Below are 17,752 nucleotides of genomic sequence, written 5' to 3'. Positions count from 1 at the left end.
CAGAAGAGCAAAACCTGCTGTAACCAGCACTGCAGACCCCTAGACACATGTTTCTGCCCATGGGAGAAGGGCTTGGAGAGCACTTAAGATCTCCAAGGTCTCCCCAGCTTGGGAGGAGGTTCTGGAGGGAGGCTCTCAAAACCAGGGGCTACCACACCTCCCTCTTAGGAAAAGTAGAAAGCCAATCAGTAACTCTAAGCACTCATTACTCTTTTTTACTACTTAGAGTTAACATCTGCTGGGAAATTGATACTGATAATCACAGCACTGGTTGCCAGACCATCAGGGGCTGAAGGAAAAGGATGAGAAAGGATTTATATGTGGAAGTGTTGGCAAAATGTATGACAGCTGCAGAGGACTTGAACTGTTTCTTTAATGAAATGGAAATGAAAGTGTAAATGGCTGAAAAGATACTGGAAAAGAGATTTAACTTAACGCCCAAGCAGACAGATTTTGATGTCTGAAGCCTGGCTATGACAAGCAGCAGGGAAATGTAAATGCAGCGGTTGCTAATGGGCATAATGAACAGGCAGGCAGCTTTGACAGCACGTCCTCAGCTGGAAGCTATATTCCCCAGGGACTCCTTATCTTCCACATCCACTTCTTTCAGCAACCATATAAATGTAGCAGGCAGATTTGCCAACCACAAGCAGGCAACTGCTGGATAATGCTAGTGGTTGCCAGTTAGGCCCATAGCCAAAGCAGCTACCTGGGCAAACTGAGGAAACATGGCTTGTCTGATTCCTATCACCAACATTTCCATCTGCTGCTGAGACACACGGAGAAAAGACAGCTCTCCAATCCAGAGGCAACCCTCTTTCACAGACCTCCACACTGCACTGTGCTGAATTCACCTCCTGGTTGAACTTACAACCCATCTGCACTTTTCATTTATTTCTGTGAGTTTGCCTTTGTTTATTTGCCTCTTTAAACACAAGCAGCCTGGACTTATTTGCTCAAAAGGATGTTTTATTTTGTCCTTTCATCCAAACAACTACTGTCTGTAAAATCCCCAACAGACTCCTCCTACAGACAAAGAACCAGCCAAGTGCAACGTCAAAGGTAAAGGTACACTATTGAAAAATCACCAACACAGAAAACAACACGCAAAGCAAATCAACCTGTTCCTGTTAAAAAATAAATACCATGATGAAAATCCATGTTATCCTAGCAAACACAGTGAGACAACTCAAATGTCCACTGAGTACTTGCAGCCTGATAGCCCAAACACTTTTCTAATGCTTTGCTGAAGATACGCACCACTTAAAATTCAGTGATGCACGTGACAGTCTTCAGCCCTTCTCTCAGCCCACATGGACGGGTATTACTTAGCTGTTGGGAAGCTTGTTAGTGCTTCCAGACATACCAGTTGGTCTAAGAAAAGATATACTACCACTATTATTTTTGAAAGGGTATTCCAGCAAACATACATCCAGATGTAGCCAAGATACTCTCTGCCCACCTTAGCCTTATTCATGGAAGTCAAAGTGACGACAGGCCCGTTAGATTTGCTGGTGCTCTGGGAAGCCATCCCCTACTCTGTTTAACATGAGATGGTGATGTACGTGATGCTGGATGTGGTGTTGGTCCAGGCAGGCAGCGCTGCCTCAGCAGGTGACCCTGTGTGTGGGTCTGGTGCTGAGCAGCGTCCCCTTAGCACTGCTCCCCTACCCAGCCAGCCTCTACCCATCCCCTGCAGTGCACCCCGATAGGAAACCCTGGCATATAGAACAGGCATCCTTTTCCCTCAGCATTTACAGCTCTCAAACAGTGGTTTATATTCTGCAGAGAAAGCTGGTTGCTTCTCCCTGCTGAGGTGCCTCCCCTATCTAGGCAGCACACACTGAGAGAGGAAGAATGAGGGCAGGAGGGAGCCTCACTGTGTCTACTGGAATGATAACGCAGATTTGGGGCAGAGCCTCCTCATGCTGAACACTGAGCCCTTTCAGGACACTCAGACCCAAACACTCACTGGGAGATTTTAGCATTTCTACGTAGTCATAGAAGCAACAAAAATAATTACCATAAATAATGGCTATATGTATATCTAGCATAGAATCATAGAATCATTCTGGTTGGAAGAGACCCTTAAGATCCTCAAGTCCAACCATAACCTAAATCTAGCACTAAACCATATCCCTAAGAACCTCATTTCTACATCTTTTAAACACCTCCAGGGATGGTGACTCCACCACTTCCCCTGCCAGCCTGTTCCAGTGCTTCACAACCCTTTCTGTGAATAAATGTTTCCTAATATCCAATCTGAACCTTCCCTGCCACAACTTGAGGCCGTTTCCTCTTGTGCTACTCAGGAGAAGAGCCCAGCACCCTCCATGCTACAACCTCCTGTCAGGTAGCTGTAGACAGCAATAACATCTCCCCTCAGCCTACTTTTCTCCAGGCTAAACAGCCCCAGCTCCCTCAGCCGCTTCTCGTAAGACTTGTGCTGCAGGCCCTCACCAGCCTTGTCACCCTCCTCTGAACTCTCTCCAGCACCTCAATGTATCTCCTATAGTGAGGAGCCCAAAACTGAACACAGTATTCGAGGTACGACCTCACCAGCGCCAAGTACAAGGGGACAATCACTTCCCTAGTCCTACTGGCCAGACTATTCTTGTTGCATGCTACATCATATGCTTGCTCTCCTTTTTTTCTCTGTGTACTAATTCCTGAACTCCTAATAATAGCTGACAGAATGGCGATGTTACAGAGCATGGAAAGGAAGGTATTTGACAAAGTGAGTCTCCCCAAGATGAACAGCGAGCTGCTGGACAGCAATGCATGTGGAGCTCCTGAACAGTAAAACCAGAATTAACCTCTGCCCTCGCTACCGATCACTGTCCAGCGTCAATCCCAACAGATTTTGGACTTCTGCTTCACCAAAGATTGCATATACGTGGCATGTAAATAATTAAACTTTGCCTACATTTTGCCAAGACACAAAGAAGAAAGGCCACTGCTTTTCAAGGTTCAGTGTAACTATATGTAATCTTGGCCCTCCTTCCATCTTCTGAAATTACTGAAATTACACTCAAAGCCATGAAAACAGGAATCACTTACTCAGCAGCTAAGGGTTCCTGGACAAAATAACAGCTCTGAACAAGTCACTGGGAGATAACATGTTCAGCTTACAGGAGAGAAAAAACATTCCTCAAGGCCAAGGTTACCAAGTGGGTACTGAAACAGGGTTATGTTTATAGCCAGCCACATCACTGATATAGACAACAAACTTGCCGAAGAATAAACTGATGACAGGACACAAAATTGTATATCAGAGAATATGAACGCATGTGATTACAACACCCATTTTTTAAGATTTACATTTTAAATATAGACCTATATTGGGATTTTCAATAGAATTTTGATTTTGCTGCAGACATTGACTCTGTTATTTTTAAGAAAAACTAAGACCACATAGAACAAACTTGAATTGTTCAAGGCTGAACTGATAATAAAGCATTCCTGTGATAAGGAAATGCACCCTAAGGTCCACTGCAGAAAACTTATTCTCAGACATGAAACCACTTCCAAAACGTCACTTACTGAGGCCGCTTAACATGACTTAACTACAAAAGTATATATAAAACCTGCTTAGTTTCTACCAATGAAATGCAAAGCACACAAGTGGTCTATATTTTGAAGGTCAGACAAGCAATGTGAACTGTGAACTTCAGGATTCATGAAACCACGACATTTTAAAGTGGGAGGAGAGAAAATATACTTGGGACCTAACATTTAATATTAATGAATTATTCTGGTAAGAAAAAAAATCAACTACTAGGCAGCAAGAAGACAACAGTCCACAATTCTAGTCCATTTTTTATAAACAAAAGGTAACTCCTTAACTTAGTGATGTCAATTTATATACTATATTTTTAAAATCCTTCTTTATGCTACTAACCATAACTGTTCAGAGTCACCCATTATGTCAAATAGCACCAAATCCAGGGTCTCATTTCCCTTTTGCTGCTTAATAAAGTGGTGTTGGCAGGAGTGTGCTTTAACATTTGTAATTTATTAACCTCATAGGTTAATAAACGGAACTAAAGCCACAGACAGGAGGCATTTAGCAAGTTATACACGCTGCATATTTTCACAGCAAAGGAGTTCCTGCTGTGCTTTTCTTGTCTCCCTCTCACATTTGTATATTTTTTTCCCCTCACAGTAACGACCAAGCTTCACATATTTTGGAGATGCTTCCTTATTTTGCCCTAGCCCTTTCTCTCATGTTTTAAAAAGTGTTGCTGTGTAATTATCAACAATACATTTAACATGCCCTGAAGAATTTTTAACTTTTTCAAATGCAGATAGTGAAGTCCAAGACACACTCACATCATGTTTTACAGGATGGTGTCCTGGGTACAAAGACTTGCTATTCCATAGGCTGAAGAGATGTGTAACTAGGGCAGCAGCCATCACATAGGAGGGGTTTTTTAGAAAGCGCCAAGATGTGCACACTCATCTCTGGTGGCTCCAGCTGAGGGAATAAGATTTTTATTATTGTGTGTCACTGGAAGTGCTCATAACAACAGCCCACCTTTTATTATTTCGAAGAAAACCACATTTATCAGTCACCTTTGTATTTTAATGGAGTTCTTCCGCATATCACACCAACAAGGTCCAAGACGTACTTGAAGGCTCAACAGGAGGGGCGTTTCCTTTGACTGCATCGTTATCAAAGTCAGCCGGGAAACGTACATTTCAAAACTAACTTCAGGCAGGAACAGATTTAGAGTATACGACATTATTTAATGTCACTACTAGTTTTACCTATATTCCCTCTTTTCCTCTATACACCCACACAGACATCAAGAAGCTTTACAACATTATTCAGCAAGGCACAGTGACAGGAACTGAGTATTATTTTTCTGCTGGGAAGTATTTATAGGGGTAAAAGAGCTGGTCCATCACTCATTTGATAAAAAAGTTCTTTGCCACTTAAACTTTTATTTGCATTCTAAAATGTCCAATATTGCAACTCCTGTGATATTGTAAAGTGAAGATGGGAAAGAATACGCCACACAGAAGGAATGACAGATGTTTCTGCTTTTTAAGTGAATGTAAATCCAAAGATGTATTTCATCCAGGGTCCTAATTCAGCTAAAGAGGGCTGGCAACATTTTACATTAAGAATAAATGCTTGTTGGTTGTATCATCCTTTGTAAGGCAGCCCACAAAGCTTAGTCTTTATGACACTGAAGTTAAATAGCAGGGTCTTTCCTGCACCCTGAAAGCGAGGTGTACAGGAAAAACACAACTTATCCAGCAACTTAATTGCTTTAAATTATTTGTAATATAGCTGCTGTGATGTCAAGCATTCGGTCACTGCCGGTCTGAGTCGCAACCCACTCAAATTTTCATTCCTACAGCATTACATCCTCCTCCACACGCCTCCCTCAGCCCTGGGCCTCCCTGGGCCTGCTCGGCGCCACCGGCGGGGGGAAAGCGAGGGCAGGGAAGGGAACCCGGGCCCTTCCCCAAGCACCCGGCACAGCCGGCCTGCGCGGGCCCGGCCCACACGCCAAGGGCCCTTCCAGGCCGCGGGGGCCGAGGCGGGAGCGCAGCCCTGAGGAGAAGCCGAGCGGCCCCTCGCCGCCGCAGGGAGCGGTGGGGTGAGAGGGTGGGAGAGTGAGGGGGTGAAAAGTCTCTCAGCACAGCCGGCGGGAAGGAAGGGCAGGCCGGGGGAGGCGCGAATCCCTGCAGGCCCGGCCGCGGCCGCCCGCCCAGGCCGTGCCGCCCTGACTCAGCTCCCGCACGCCCCGGCCCCGTCCCGCGCGCTCTCGCGAGACTCGGTCGATGTAGACGCGATGTCCTCTGGGGCACTGGCGGGGGGAGGGCAGAGAGGGAGGGAAGCGAAGCCAGGGGTGTCTTGATTGATAGCGGTCGCCACCAGTGGGTGGGGGGCACGGCGAAGTTTCAGCCAATAGATCCGTCACAAGGCGAGAGGCGAACCAATGGTCGGGCTCGGGGGGCGGGGCACGCCGCTGGCTGATTGATCCCAGCTTTGGCGTTGTTCAGTCAGAGCGAGAACATTCTAGAGGTGAGTACGGGGCAGCCATTGCCGGGGTCCCATCAACCGGCCCCTTCTGCCTGAGCTGCGCGCCGGCCGCCGGCTCTCCCTCCCCCCTTCCCTTTTCTCCCCCCTCCTCCTCTTCTTCCCTCTCCTCACAGGTGTCGCCACTAACGATGCCCCTGATTGTGTCTTGCCCGCAGATTGCCCGGCGCTGCTGTCCCTGCTGATACCGCCTGCCCCAGGACGCCGGGACCCGGAGGCTGCGGCGTCCGCCTCCGCCTCCCTCTCCGCCCGGATATAAGCGCCCCCACGGCCCTGTTCTCCTCGCACACTCGGCTTCGTCGCAGCCCGGGGCGAGCAGCGTTGGGTTTATGTCTTTATTGGACGAAAACGGTGAGTATTAGTGCCGGGCTAGGGCGGGTGGGGGTAGGTGGGTTTGAGAGGGGGGTTTGGGTGCTGGGAAGGTGCGGGGAGCGGGCGGGCGCCTCGGGCTGGGGTGTCGGGTTGTGGGTGAACGGCGGGTAGTGGGGCAGGTTTTGTGTAACGAAGCGTCTGGGACCTTGTTGGGAGGGGAAAGAGAACTAGGGTGTGGGGGAAAGAACAAACAAACCGGGAAGAAAAAAAGAAGCTCCAGTGTTTTAATTGTAGCCGTTTGCTGTATTTTTGTTTTGTTTTCCTTATTTTTCTTTTTTTTTTTTTTTTCTTGATTTCCCCCACCACCGCCATGCGACGAGACAAGATGGCGGCGGCGGGGACCGCGCCTCCGCGCGCGGCGGGGGGCGGGGAGGGGGCGCGCGGCGGGGGGGCCGTGGCGCAGTTACCAGTCCGGGGGGGGCGGCCGCTGCTCGAGGGTCAGCCCGGGAGGGCGGGGGGAGGAGAAAGGGGGGGCGGCTGCGGAGCGCGAACCCCCCCGGGTCTGGAGAGCGCATGCGTGGCTGGAGGTGACTTCCCCCCATCGCTTCCAGGGCTGACTCAGTGCTTCGTTGCTGCATTTATGACTCATCACAGGGCTGAGCGGGGCGGGGAAAGGGCGCTTTGAAGCGCGGAGTCGATCTGCCTGGCCGCTTTTTCCTCCGCGCATAGCGTATGGGTGGCGGGGGTGGTGCTTGGGATGAGGTGTCCTAGGGACCAGGAGAGGGAGCTTTAGTCTATAGCAGACAAAAGCTGGAGTCTGGAAGGAGGGGAAACTGGCACGTTCTACCTTGAGATACCTGCTTCCTCAAGGCTGCTGCAAGCATGTGGTCAGGTCACACCGTGGCTCTTTTTAGACACGTTGGGGAAGGAAGCCTTGTGCTTGAAGCAAAGTTCATGCTGCACTTTTTGCTGTGGAAGGGCAAAACTGCATCTGGGCTAGCGTAGAACGCAAGGCATGTACAAATCTACCTGCTTTTTGTATAAAGAAATTGTAAGCCTGACCAGAGGGACTCAGGCTGTGTGGAATCAATCGATGTGATGTTACGCATAAATACTAAGAAGGCTATTTTAATGTGTCAACGCTTCTGTTATTAATGATAAAAACATGATGACGTGTCAGAATAGCCATGCTGTAGTCAGGGTTGCCTGTGTAGTCAACCAGTTGTGGCTTAAGTACTCTTAGATCTGATTATAGAAACATGTTAATTTAAATATGTAAATACTGCTTAAGGCAACTTTAATGATAGGATTCATCCTTCTTCCCCTTCCTCCCCTCCCCTCTTCCCGTAAGGAAAAAAAAAACACTGGAAAAGCTGCTGCACTGCTCTCTACCTCTGCATTGTTAGGCTTTTACAGTGAAGCAACTTATGTCAGACTTTATCAGGCTTATGGTTAAGTCAAAACTCAACAGAAGCTGCTATGAGAATCCATAAGCGAGAGGGAGAGTTACCTAATTTTCAGCTCTTTTCCACTACAGTCCAAAAACTGGTAATCCGTGTAAAAACTAGGTTGGGCTACAGATTACTGCTGCTTTGTCTTACTGAGATTTCTTAATATTCTGACAGGCTTCTGTTTATGTGATAGGTTCATGCTATGATGTGGAATTTGAAATGGGTTTCCAGATCTTTCTCCTGATTTCCTCTGCCCTGTAGCCTGAAACATGTCACGTGACCCTCTCAGTGCAAGAGCCATTGGTCTCCATAATAAATCAAGCAGTGATCCTTTTCCTTCCTTATTGATTGCAGCATTTCTTTAGAAGTTAATCATACAGCGGATAGTCATAAGCTGTGCAGTGTTTTTGGGGTGCTAAGAAAGAAGAGGGAGGAAAGCTCTGTTGTAGTTGAGGATGTTACTTAGCAGTACAGTTTAAGGCTGTCGTTTTCAATTCCACAAGTTGAAGAAAGCCATAGCATAAAGAGTGTACTTTTTTTTCCTCCCTCTTCATGCTATATATAGCCACTTAGGTAGTTCTTTTGTAAGATCTGATTGGTGCACAATAAGATAAACTTCATTTCTTTTCTGTTTATTGACACTTGCAGAGCTGTTGCGCAGCCACTGGTACCTGTATTGGGGAAACATAGCATACAAGCAAGAACCTTACAGCCTCAGTGGCGAAAATTTTTTCATGTCAGAGACCGAGAACTCTTGCAGTCGTTTATGTCATCCCGTCTTCTCCAGACAGAAGATACCAAAAAACTGCAATCAAAGATCTCTTCATCTTATTGATAAAGCTACTAATAAGGCAAAATGTCTGTCAACGTCAACCGCAGTGTTTCAGATCAGTTCTATCGCTACAAAATGCCCCGTCTGATTGCCAAGGTAACTTACTATTAGTGGTAAGTAGGTAGTGTTTCATACCACTTCCTCTGTTGATAGAGGAGGAAGAGAGGGCTGAGCGTAGTGATAATGTTCAGCCAGTCAGAGGGCAAGGCGTATGTCTGCTCCTTTCTGACCAGACTAACTGCATATTAGCTCTTCTTGAAAGACACACTTAAAAACAGAACTTCGATGTAGTAAAATGGGGAACACGCACTGGGTTTGGCTGTTGCAGTCACTTAATCTTAAAACACTTCTTTCTTTAGGTGGAGGGCAAAGGAAATGGAATAAAGACGGTTATAGTCAACATGGTTGACGTTGCAAAGGCGCTTAATCGGCCTCCAACGTGTAAGTAGTCTGGAGTGACACAGCATTTTTTAATGCTTTTGTGTTTGAAGTGGTAGTGCTAAGTAACTAATAAAGCATTAATACCATTCTTTCAAGATTTGTAAGAAATGTGATTATCTGAGAATGAAATAATGAATGGAAAGAAGCAATGACATATTTACTTGCTACTAAAAATCACAGTGAAGATACCAGGGCAGTGGTGATTATCGTGCTTTCTTTACAGATCCTACCAAATTTTTTGGTTGTGAGCTGGGAGCACAGACCCAGTTTGATGTTAAGAATGACCGTTACATTGTCAATGGATCTCATGAGGCGAATAAGCTGCAAGACATGTTGGATGGATTCATTAAAAAATTTGTTCTCTGTCCTGAGTGTGAGAATCCTGAAACTGATCTGGTGAGTGCTCTCTGTTTGTATTAATGGTAGCACTATGGAAAAACTTATTTAGTTTGTGGAAGTGGTGTGAACCTAATAGCTGACCTGGAATATCTGTGAAGAGAAAATCCAGTACACATACCCACTTTGGGAAGATTTTAGACGCAAAACAGTTAAACTTAAGAACTAAATTGCTACTTCTAAACTTGATCTGTTGATGATGATACAAAGTATTTAAACATCTGACTTAATCATGTCCTGATGATAACCTGAACATCAGCTTTAGGCTTTAATGCATGATTGTTCTGTAAGTGATATGTTAACAGGGGGCTGTTCTGTTTTTTTTTTTTTTTTTTTTTTCCTTACAGCATGTCAATCCTAAGAAACAAACTATAGGTAACTCTTGCAAAGCCTGTGGCTATCGAGGCATGCTTGACACAAACCATAAACTCTGCACGTTCATTCTCAAAAACCCACCTGGTAAGTGTGTTTCCTTATTTGGTGAGGGTAAAGGGAACTTCTTCAGGAAGTGTTGGGTATTTAAAAAAAAAAGAAAAAAAAAAACACACAAAAAATCCTCCAGCATAGACCCAGAGTCAGTTTGTAGGTCAGGATGAAGTAGCTCTGTGGATAGTTTCAATATGAGCAGTCTCTTACCTCATGATTTCATATCCTGTATTTGTGAACAGTTGGATTGGCATATACAGGACAACCTACTAGGAGGAGAGCTAATCAGCAGGAGCTCATGGCAGTTTTGCCTTAAAGTGAGCATGAATTAGAAGGGTAGAAAGTAAAAGCAGTATAGTAAATGCTAACTGTAGTGTACTTGTTCTGTGCAAGCAACACTCTGTAGTAAGCATCTAGTTGCCTACTGCAATTTAAGCTTGCTAGAATAGAAAAGTCTAACCTATTCCAGGGGTCTCTGCTTTGTGAGGTCACTTGTTATATAGACTTGGACAACCTTATGTCTTCGTGAGAAACGAGACTTTCACTGGAACCGGGGCTTTCCCCAGCAAACATACATCTGCCCTGAATGTATCAGGGGCTGGGCACTACATATAACTGCTGCTAACAAAAGCATCCAAATGCACTCAGCAAAGGTGTGGTAGTACAGGGACTCTCTAGTTTGCTCTAGTTTATAGAATAAAATATAAAAATTCACTTGCAGAAACCAGTGACACTGGTACAGGAAAGAAGGAAAAGGAGAAGAAGAACAGAAAAGGCAAGGACAAAGAGAATGGTTCTGTGTCCAGCAATGAGACACTTCCACCCCCACCACCAGAGGAGATTTCTCCTCCACAGGTTGTGGTAAGTAGAAGGGAAAGTGGGGAGATAAGGAGGTGTGGTGTCTTGTAGTATTCTCTGCTGGTCAGCATTGCACCAAAAGTTCCTGCTGTATCCAGAACTTCACTGCTTGAATGGGAGTATCCCTGTGTCTCCTTTATAGTGAGAGTACTCTTCAGTAACAGAGCTTGTTCTCCTTGTGAAGTGAAAGCTGCATATCCTTATCAGTCTAGGTCCCTGGAAAGGAATATTGCATGAGTGTACTAGATAGTGGTAAAACTGCACTTAAAGTACTAGTACAGATAGTTACAAACTTGTGTCTAGCTTCCATTACTCTTTCCTATGTCTGCCCATTCTCCATCTTTGATTTCCAGATCATAGTGTAACCCTTTCTTAAGGGGAAAAGTCAAAATACTTCTTTATAAAAATGCTCTCAATTCTGTATTTAGAAAAAACGCTTGTCTGTTAAGCTTGTAGTAACATTGTATGAATCTCTTGGTTTGGTTTTGTTTTTTAGGAGGAGGAGGATGATGATGACTGGGGCGAAGACACAACAGAAGAAGCCCAGAGACGTAGAATGGATGAAATCAGTGACCATGCAAAGAACCTCACACTTAGCGAAGACCTGGAAAGAACAGTGGAGGAGAGAGTTAACATACTGTTTGATTTTGTGAAGGTGAATATTCTTTGGTTGTTTGCTTGGTAGCTGCTCTGCTGTAGTTGCACAAAATGTTAGTAAGAGCAAGCTGTTTAGGCTTCTACCAAAGCATTGGTTCCACTGGTGGTGGGAAGGCAAGTGGTGCAATAGAGCACTGATGCAGACCTCAGCTTTAAAATGTTTGTCTCTGTTCATGTCTTGTAGAAAAAGAAGGAAGAAGGTGTCATTGATACTTCTGACAAAGACATTGTAGCAGAAGCAGAGAGACTGGATGTGAAGGCCATGGGCCCACTGGTTCTCACTGAAGTTCTTTTTGACGAAAAGATTCGTGAACAGATAAGGAAATACAGGCGTCACTTCCTTCGTGTAAGCAGTCTCTGGTACCTAGTGTAACAACTGTTGGGTTGGCTTTTTCTAGCAAGTGCTTGACTCAGTTCTGGATTGTCTTGTACTGTGGGGAAAAAGGCTTTTTGGAGTGTGTTTTTGTTTTGAATCCCTCCTTTGCTAGGCAAAACTGCTGGGAGGGGTATTACGAGCTGTAGTAAATTTTGCTGTCTCACTGAGTTAAGAGCAGAAGCAGCAGTTCTTTGTGGAGAGGGAAAAAAGCTAATTTAATTGCTTTGTTTTTATCACAATTCTAGTTCTGCCACAACAACAAAAAAGCTCAGAGGTACCTTCTCCATGGCTTTGAGTGTGTGGTAGCCATGCATCAGTCTCAGCTTATTTCTAAAATACCCCATATTTTGAAGGAAATGTATGATGCAGATCTTCTAGAAGAAGAAGTCATCCTTGGCTGGGCAGAAAAGGTAAGAGGTAGTATTTCACATACTATACCAGCTAAGTACCTGTATGTAGCATATTGCATTTGGTTTCTCTGTTCTGGTGTAATAGCTTGTGCAGCTGTCTTTATTAACAGCTTACTTGAGATAAGTTACTGTCTGGGTGAAACCTCCATTTCAAAAGTGGTCTGAAGGCAGTGGGGTGGGTGAGGTTAGAGTCCTAAGTTAAGCTCTCGCTGTATTTGGGTATGATCTGATATAAACTCCCCCAGTGCTCAAGCAGAGCCTGTGCACTTCTTTCTTTCAGGCCTCAAAAAAATATGTTTCGAAGGAGCTTGCCAAAGAAATCCGTGTCAAAGCAGAACCATTTATTAAATGGCTAAAGGAAGCTGAAGAAGAATCTTCCGGTAATGAAGAAGAGGATGAAGATGAAAACATAGAGGTAGGAAAGGCTTGCTTAATGTAAACAACTCCAAAGCTGTGCTGTTCCTACATGCTTAGGTCTTGTACCTCATCTTGGTGCACTATAAAACAGCTTACTTCATGTGTTGCTGTGCATGTTGGCAGCTGGAGGAACAGCTCATTAGTAATTCTTTGTCAGTGTTTTCTCTGTGGTGTCACTTTTCTACCTGAGATCACTTTTGTAACAGTAATGGTGCATCTTAAGTCAAAGACTGTCATTGTGGAACAGTACAGTCTGTTCTGCAGTAGTAGTTGACATAGTGGAAGATTGACAAAGGTATTGTGGGTGAAGCCTAATGTTTTAGAAGAGTTGGTGTGTGTTAGAAAAGCTGATTGAAGGGAACAAGTGTCTTCCTCATGGTTTAGACCCAGGTAAAATGTGTTAGCCTACACTCCAACTGACTGTAGCTGGGACTACTTTTTGCGTGTGGGTTTTTTTGTTTGTTTTCCTCCCAGTAGTACCCACTCCTGTTCCTGGATCTGAAATCTTGCTGCTTAGTAGACCTCTGTGTTGTAAAGGCACTTGTTGAGGTGTAGTTGTAGTTTCAGCACGGCTGAACTCAGGTTTCCTATACAACAGGAATTCCTGTGCTGGAAGGTGCTCTGCAGTGCATTTCAGAACACGGAGCAGCATGTTAAGCAGTTCATGGCAATAGACAGGAAGGTGGTTGAGTGGGTGGATGTTGCATCTCCTGATTTTAAAGTTATTCTGGTGCTTAATGATGGCAGTAGCTGCTATAGTAAAAGTTCATGTCTTGTCTCCGCAGGTGGTGTATTCTACAACTGCCAGTGTACCTAAAGTTGAAACTGTGAAGCCTGCAAACAATAAAGATGACGATATCGATATTGATGCCATTTAAAGTGATGCAACATAGCTTCCAGCATAATAATGCAAACTTCTCTGCATTTTCTGCCAGAAGTGTGACTTGTATGTGCACAAGCTGAAATGGCTTAACATCCTGCTACTCTTTGTACTCTAACATGTATCTTTTTACTGTGACTGGTCTTGTGTAACTAAGCCTATTACCAAGGAGTCAGCACATCGGTGAACTGATCTAGTTTGCAACTGGCATGTTCTGTTTTGTTTTTCTGACTTGTGTTGGACACATACTTGGAGCACATTTATACAGTTGTGGAAATAAAGGATTTGGTTTTGGTCAACCTTCATTTGTGACTTTCAACTCCCTTATTTCTTTTCTGAGTAAGTATTTACACAACTTGGTGAAACATGCACATTTTGAGACTAAGGGACAAAAGCTGATCTGCAAAGTTTGAAATAAAACTACAACAATTCCTTAAATGAGACCAAAAAAAATAGCTTAAAGGCTGTTGTGACAGTGGAGACTTGAAACCTGGGCAAGAAATGGGTGCTGGGTAATCTACAGTGTACAGGTGCCAGCTCTTTAGAGGCAACTGTGGATCAATCCTTGTAGGATTTTAAACTTCCACAGGTGTTTACTACATCAGTTGTGTTTTTGTTTAGGTTGTGTTTGGTGTTTTGGTTGTGTGTTGTTTTCCTGAGGTTTTCAACAGCTCTGTCAAGTGCAGGTCTTGGTGGTGTGAGTAGCATTGGAAGTGTAGGCACTGCGACTGCACAGCTGGCTGTGGCTGCATGCTGCAGTGCAGTGTCATGATGGCAGAGGAGACGGGTATCCTGCCCCACTGAACTGGGGTGGAAGACAGCAGGATCTGGTCCCTTGAGCATGGGAGCCCCTGAAGCTGACCTGTAGCTCTGGAAGTGAGTTTTGTAGATCCTTGATGCCAGTGCTGAGGTACCTGACTTGTTTAGAAATGAGTGCAAAGTGAAGCCTAGTCCATCTAAATCAGGAAACTGATGGGACATGGAGTGTGGGTCAGTGGGAGGCCTTTAAAGAGGTGGTTTTTGCTGTTCACAGCCATTTGCTCTGGAAAACCAGAAGTGGCAAGAAAGTGACAATGGTTTTATTCCATTGTTGTGAGATTCAGTATTAAAAGTTGAGACATTGCTCCAGTGCACAGTGAGCTTTTTCTAGTCAGATTGTTTTAGCAGAACTTAAGCAACAAACAAAATCTTCCCCTTACAATAGTGGTGACGTAACCTGTTGGTTTTTCTAAAACTGAGGTGTAGGTTTGTGAACTTGTGTTGCAGGCAGCCCTGGCATCAAGTTGTCACTTGGCACTAGCAGATGTGGCAAACTGTTAAGAGGATGAGGTGAAGCCGTGAAACATTTGAAAGTGTTCTGTTATTTTAGATGAGTGTTTATTGCAGTAGTGCAAAAACATTATTTCAAATTTAAATACAAGTTTAGTCCTGGCTTATTTTTCTCTAAATTTGTTCTCCTTTCTGTTTAAACTGGGTTTGTATTTCAAAAGTAACTCAATTGTTATGCTGTTGGCAACCTGGAAGGTGGATTATTAATCTCCATGTAACCCCTGTGGAAGATACCTCCTCCTGGTGTAACAGATCTGAGCACACCATTGTAGGCTGGAGGAAGAGACTGGAAGGTTGACATCCTCTGAAAAAAACTCCAGCTGAGAACTGTAGCTATTACAGAGCTGATGATGTTTGCCTCATATTGCTGTGGAAAACTAAGAGACTAGAATCTGTGGAACTTTTTTTTTTTTTTTTAAGCAAAAGGCTGGAACTTCAGGGGTGGTGACAGAGTGAAGGGTTAAAAACTGTCTGGTTAGGGGCAAGGTTTCAGCACTGGGCTTCCTGCTTGCTTGTGTTAGCAATACTCAGAAAATTAAATCATTCACTAGTATCTCGCAGTTACACTGGTGATGAGGGTGTAAGATTTCTCTTCCTCAAGTTGTACCTCCCTGGTAGTTACATGTTGCTGTGGGAGGTGGGTGCTTGTACATTGGGTGAGTTCTTCAGGTGGTGGTTTGGGTCTGCTTTTGCCTTTCTGAGCAGAATTCCTGCTTGCAGAGGGGATACCGAGAGACCTTAGTCTTTCCTGGGAGAATGTCAGAGCTGTGATGTTGAGAAATGCTGTGTCTCCTTAACTAACTGCACAAGGGAGTTCTCGGCAGCGTGGGCAGCGCCATCTCCTCGTTCTCTAAGCCCAATTCTTAGCTAGCACAGGTCAGCTCAGTTCACCAAACTGATGGGTTGATCCATGCTGATGGTCTGCAGATGCAGCTTTGCAGATCCAGGTTGATACCATCTCTAGAATGTGACCAGGAGGTTTCTGTCTGAAGTATGTGTTTTATGGTGGTGGCTGCTACCAGCTGTGACACAGTAAAGTTTAATTTGGGGTGTTGTTAGTTAAATTCTAGAGCAGACTTTTGCAATTGCAGGCTGCTACCAAAGGGTATAGTTTTCTATCTATAGTTTTCTACCCCAAAACCTAGTGACTAGCAAGACAGACCTGTTTCCCTCCAGTAGGGAAAGTGGGAAATCATGTGTGCACACACACACAAAAAAAAGTTTTCCATAAGATCAGTGAACTGGTTGGTGATGCCCTAGCAAAGCTATATGATGGTAGATCTGGGGTGAACATGGTGGGAGTTGGCAGGGAGTGGAGGTGTTCTTGCCTGTAGTAGCACATAGGTGGATCAGATGAAGTGTATTATGAAGTGGTGCCCTGATATTCAGACATGAGGGAGGCTTTTAGAAGCACTGAGGCCACCGCTAACTATTACATTCCTGGCACTGAGTTATGCTTCTTACCCTATTTTCACACACTTATTGCTGTTTCCATCTCAGATTGTTAATTGAGGATTCCACCAGCTAATAAAAATGAATGTTTATTTTTGTCAGCATTTCTTTAGGGAAGGAAGGAGTCTGACTTAGAATCTGTTTCCTGAGTTTTTGAATTTATTGCTGCTGCTATCTGATTAAAAGTAACAAGTACATCTTCAAACTTGGTGTTGAGATAGAATCTGCTCCTGGCACCTGGAAAGGAAGCAGTGAGTGTTGGGTGGTTTCCCTCACTTCATACTGTAGAGTCTTGCTGTTTAAAAACCTGAGCACGAACACTGTGATTTGCTAGTGGAAGGTCTAGCAGCAGGTCCGTTAGCCTTGGTTTTACCAACCTTCATCTCCCTCCAGGAGCCTGTGATCGGGGGCTTGGCTGTGGCTCAGCAGCGTTCATCGGGGCTTCCCTCCCTCCTGCACAACACAGAGCTTGGCAGCTTTGCTTGAGGCAGCATCATGAGCCGGTGAAAAGGGCTCAGTGGCTTCTATCGGGGTTTGAAATCCTGATTGTTGTGCATATGAGAACTAAAATTGTCTGGTTTTACTTTAATCAATGAGAGCCTAAAAATTGTTGTTAGAGGCCAGGACCTTGCTCAGTTGGATGTGGTAGACATGTGTTATAGAAAAGGATGCTCTTCACTCCTGAGAGCATACAGCTCAGGCTTGTAGTGAGGCCATGACTCAAGATAAGCGATTTGAAGGGTTTGCAGCAGGCATGGTCATGTGCTGAATGCTTTTTATTTCCCCTTGCTGTGGTAGCGGCTGCCCCAGCTGGTGTAACCACAAGGCAGTGCTTCCAAAGAGGTCAGCTTGTTAAATAGGTTGCAGTCTGCTCCATGGGGTCACTTGTGTGAGGCATTGCCATGAGGCTGTCACTCCTCCCTCTTAAGATCTTGTTCTTTGGGTTGAGATGCTCGCTGAAAGATCCCAATCTCCACCCATGTCAAACAGCTTGGTTGATTTGATGCTGGCCAGATGTGCCACGGAGTTAGAAGTGTTGATTTATAGCTCTAATAAATAATGCCTAGTACATGGGGGTATTCCAGTTGTGCAAGTTCTGAAGCTTGATGTTTGAAAAAAAGAGGTATCACTGAAAAATAGTTAACGTAGCAGTCTGTAACAAAGCTGTTCTTTCATTTGAGGGCTGGTAGTAATAAAGATCACGGCAACTCTGGGCTCCCAGTGAAACTAGTGAACCAGTGAACAGAAATGGCAAGGAGAGATGGAACAAAAGTAGCTGACCCCTCAATTAGTCTTCTAAACTGTGGCAGCCATTTTCTTGTCAAGATAATTACTCCGAAAGAGCCTCAAAGGGCTGTTGCTGAGGATTGGCTCCTTGGCATTCAGTAACACCACTGAACTGTGAAGATGTGGAACAGAAAACCCAGAAGTAAAAACAAAAACAGGCTTGAAAACAATGC

General features: G+C 44.7%; 1 protein-coding gene and 1 non-coding gene across 2 annotated transcripts; both read left to right on the top strand.

Annotated features, from left to right (window-relative positions):
• Positions 1–6,006: 6,006 nt before the first annotated feature.
• EIF5 (eukaryotic translation initiation factor 5) lies at positions 6,007–13,816 on the top strand. Its single transcript, XM_065636761.1, has 12 exons — positions 6,007–6,040; positions 6,214–6,406; positions 8,467–8,746; positions 9,010–9,091; positions 9,315–9,487; positions 9,835–9,946; positions 10,635–10,774; positions 11,268–11,426; positions 11,613–11,774; positions 12,050–12,214; positions 12,495–12,629; positions 13,417–13,816. Exons 3-12 carry the CDS (start codon positions 8,675–8,677, stop codon positions 13,507–13,509), a joined length of 1,293 nt encoding a protein of 430 aa, XP_065492833.1. The 5' UTR covers positions 6,007–6,040; positions 6,214–6,406; positions 8,467–8,674; the 3' UTR covers positions 13,510–13,816.
• Positions 10,304–10,427, top strand: LOC135989962 (small nucleolar RNA SNORA28). The gene has a single exon (XR_010606354.1). It is a non-coding gene; the product is annotated as a small nucleolar RNA SNORA28 (small nucleolar RNA).
• Positions 13,817–17,752: the final 3,936 nt, after the last annotated feature.

This window comes from Caloenas nicobarica, chromosome 5 (assembly GCF_036013445.1).
Source record: "Caloenas nicobarica isolate bCalNic1 chromosome 5, bCalNic1.hap1, whole genome shotgun sequence".
Lineage (NCBI taxonomy): Eukaryota > Metazoa > Chordata > Aves > Columbiformes > Columbidae > Caloenas > Caloenas nicobarica.
The sequence above is the reverse complement of the archived record's forward strand: the minus strand, read 5'-3'. Positions and strand labels throughout refer to the sequence as shown.

Coding starts and splice junctions, on each gene's coding strand:
- EIF5 (XM_065636761.1), top strand. CDS start 8,675: ATGTCTGTCAACGTCAACCGCAGTGTTTCAGATCAGTTCTATCGCTAC. Junction 9,947..10,634: donor CATTCTCAAAAACCCACCTG/GTAAGTGTGTTT, acceptor ATTCACTTGCAG/AAACCAGTGACACTGGTACA. Junction 11,427..11,612: donor TACTGTTTGATTTTGTGAAG/GTGAATATTCTT, acceptor CATGTCTTGTAG/AAAAAGAAGGAAGAAGGTGT.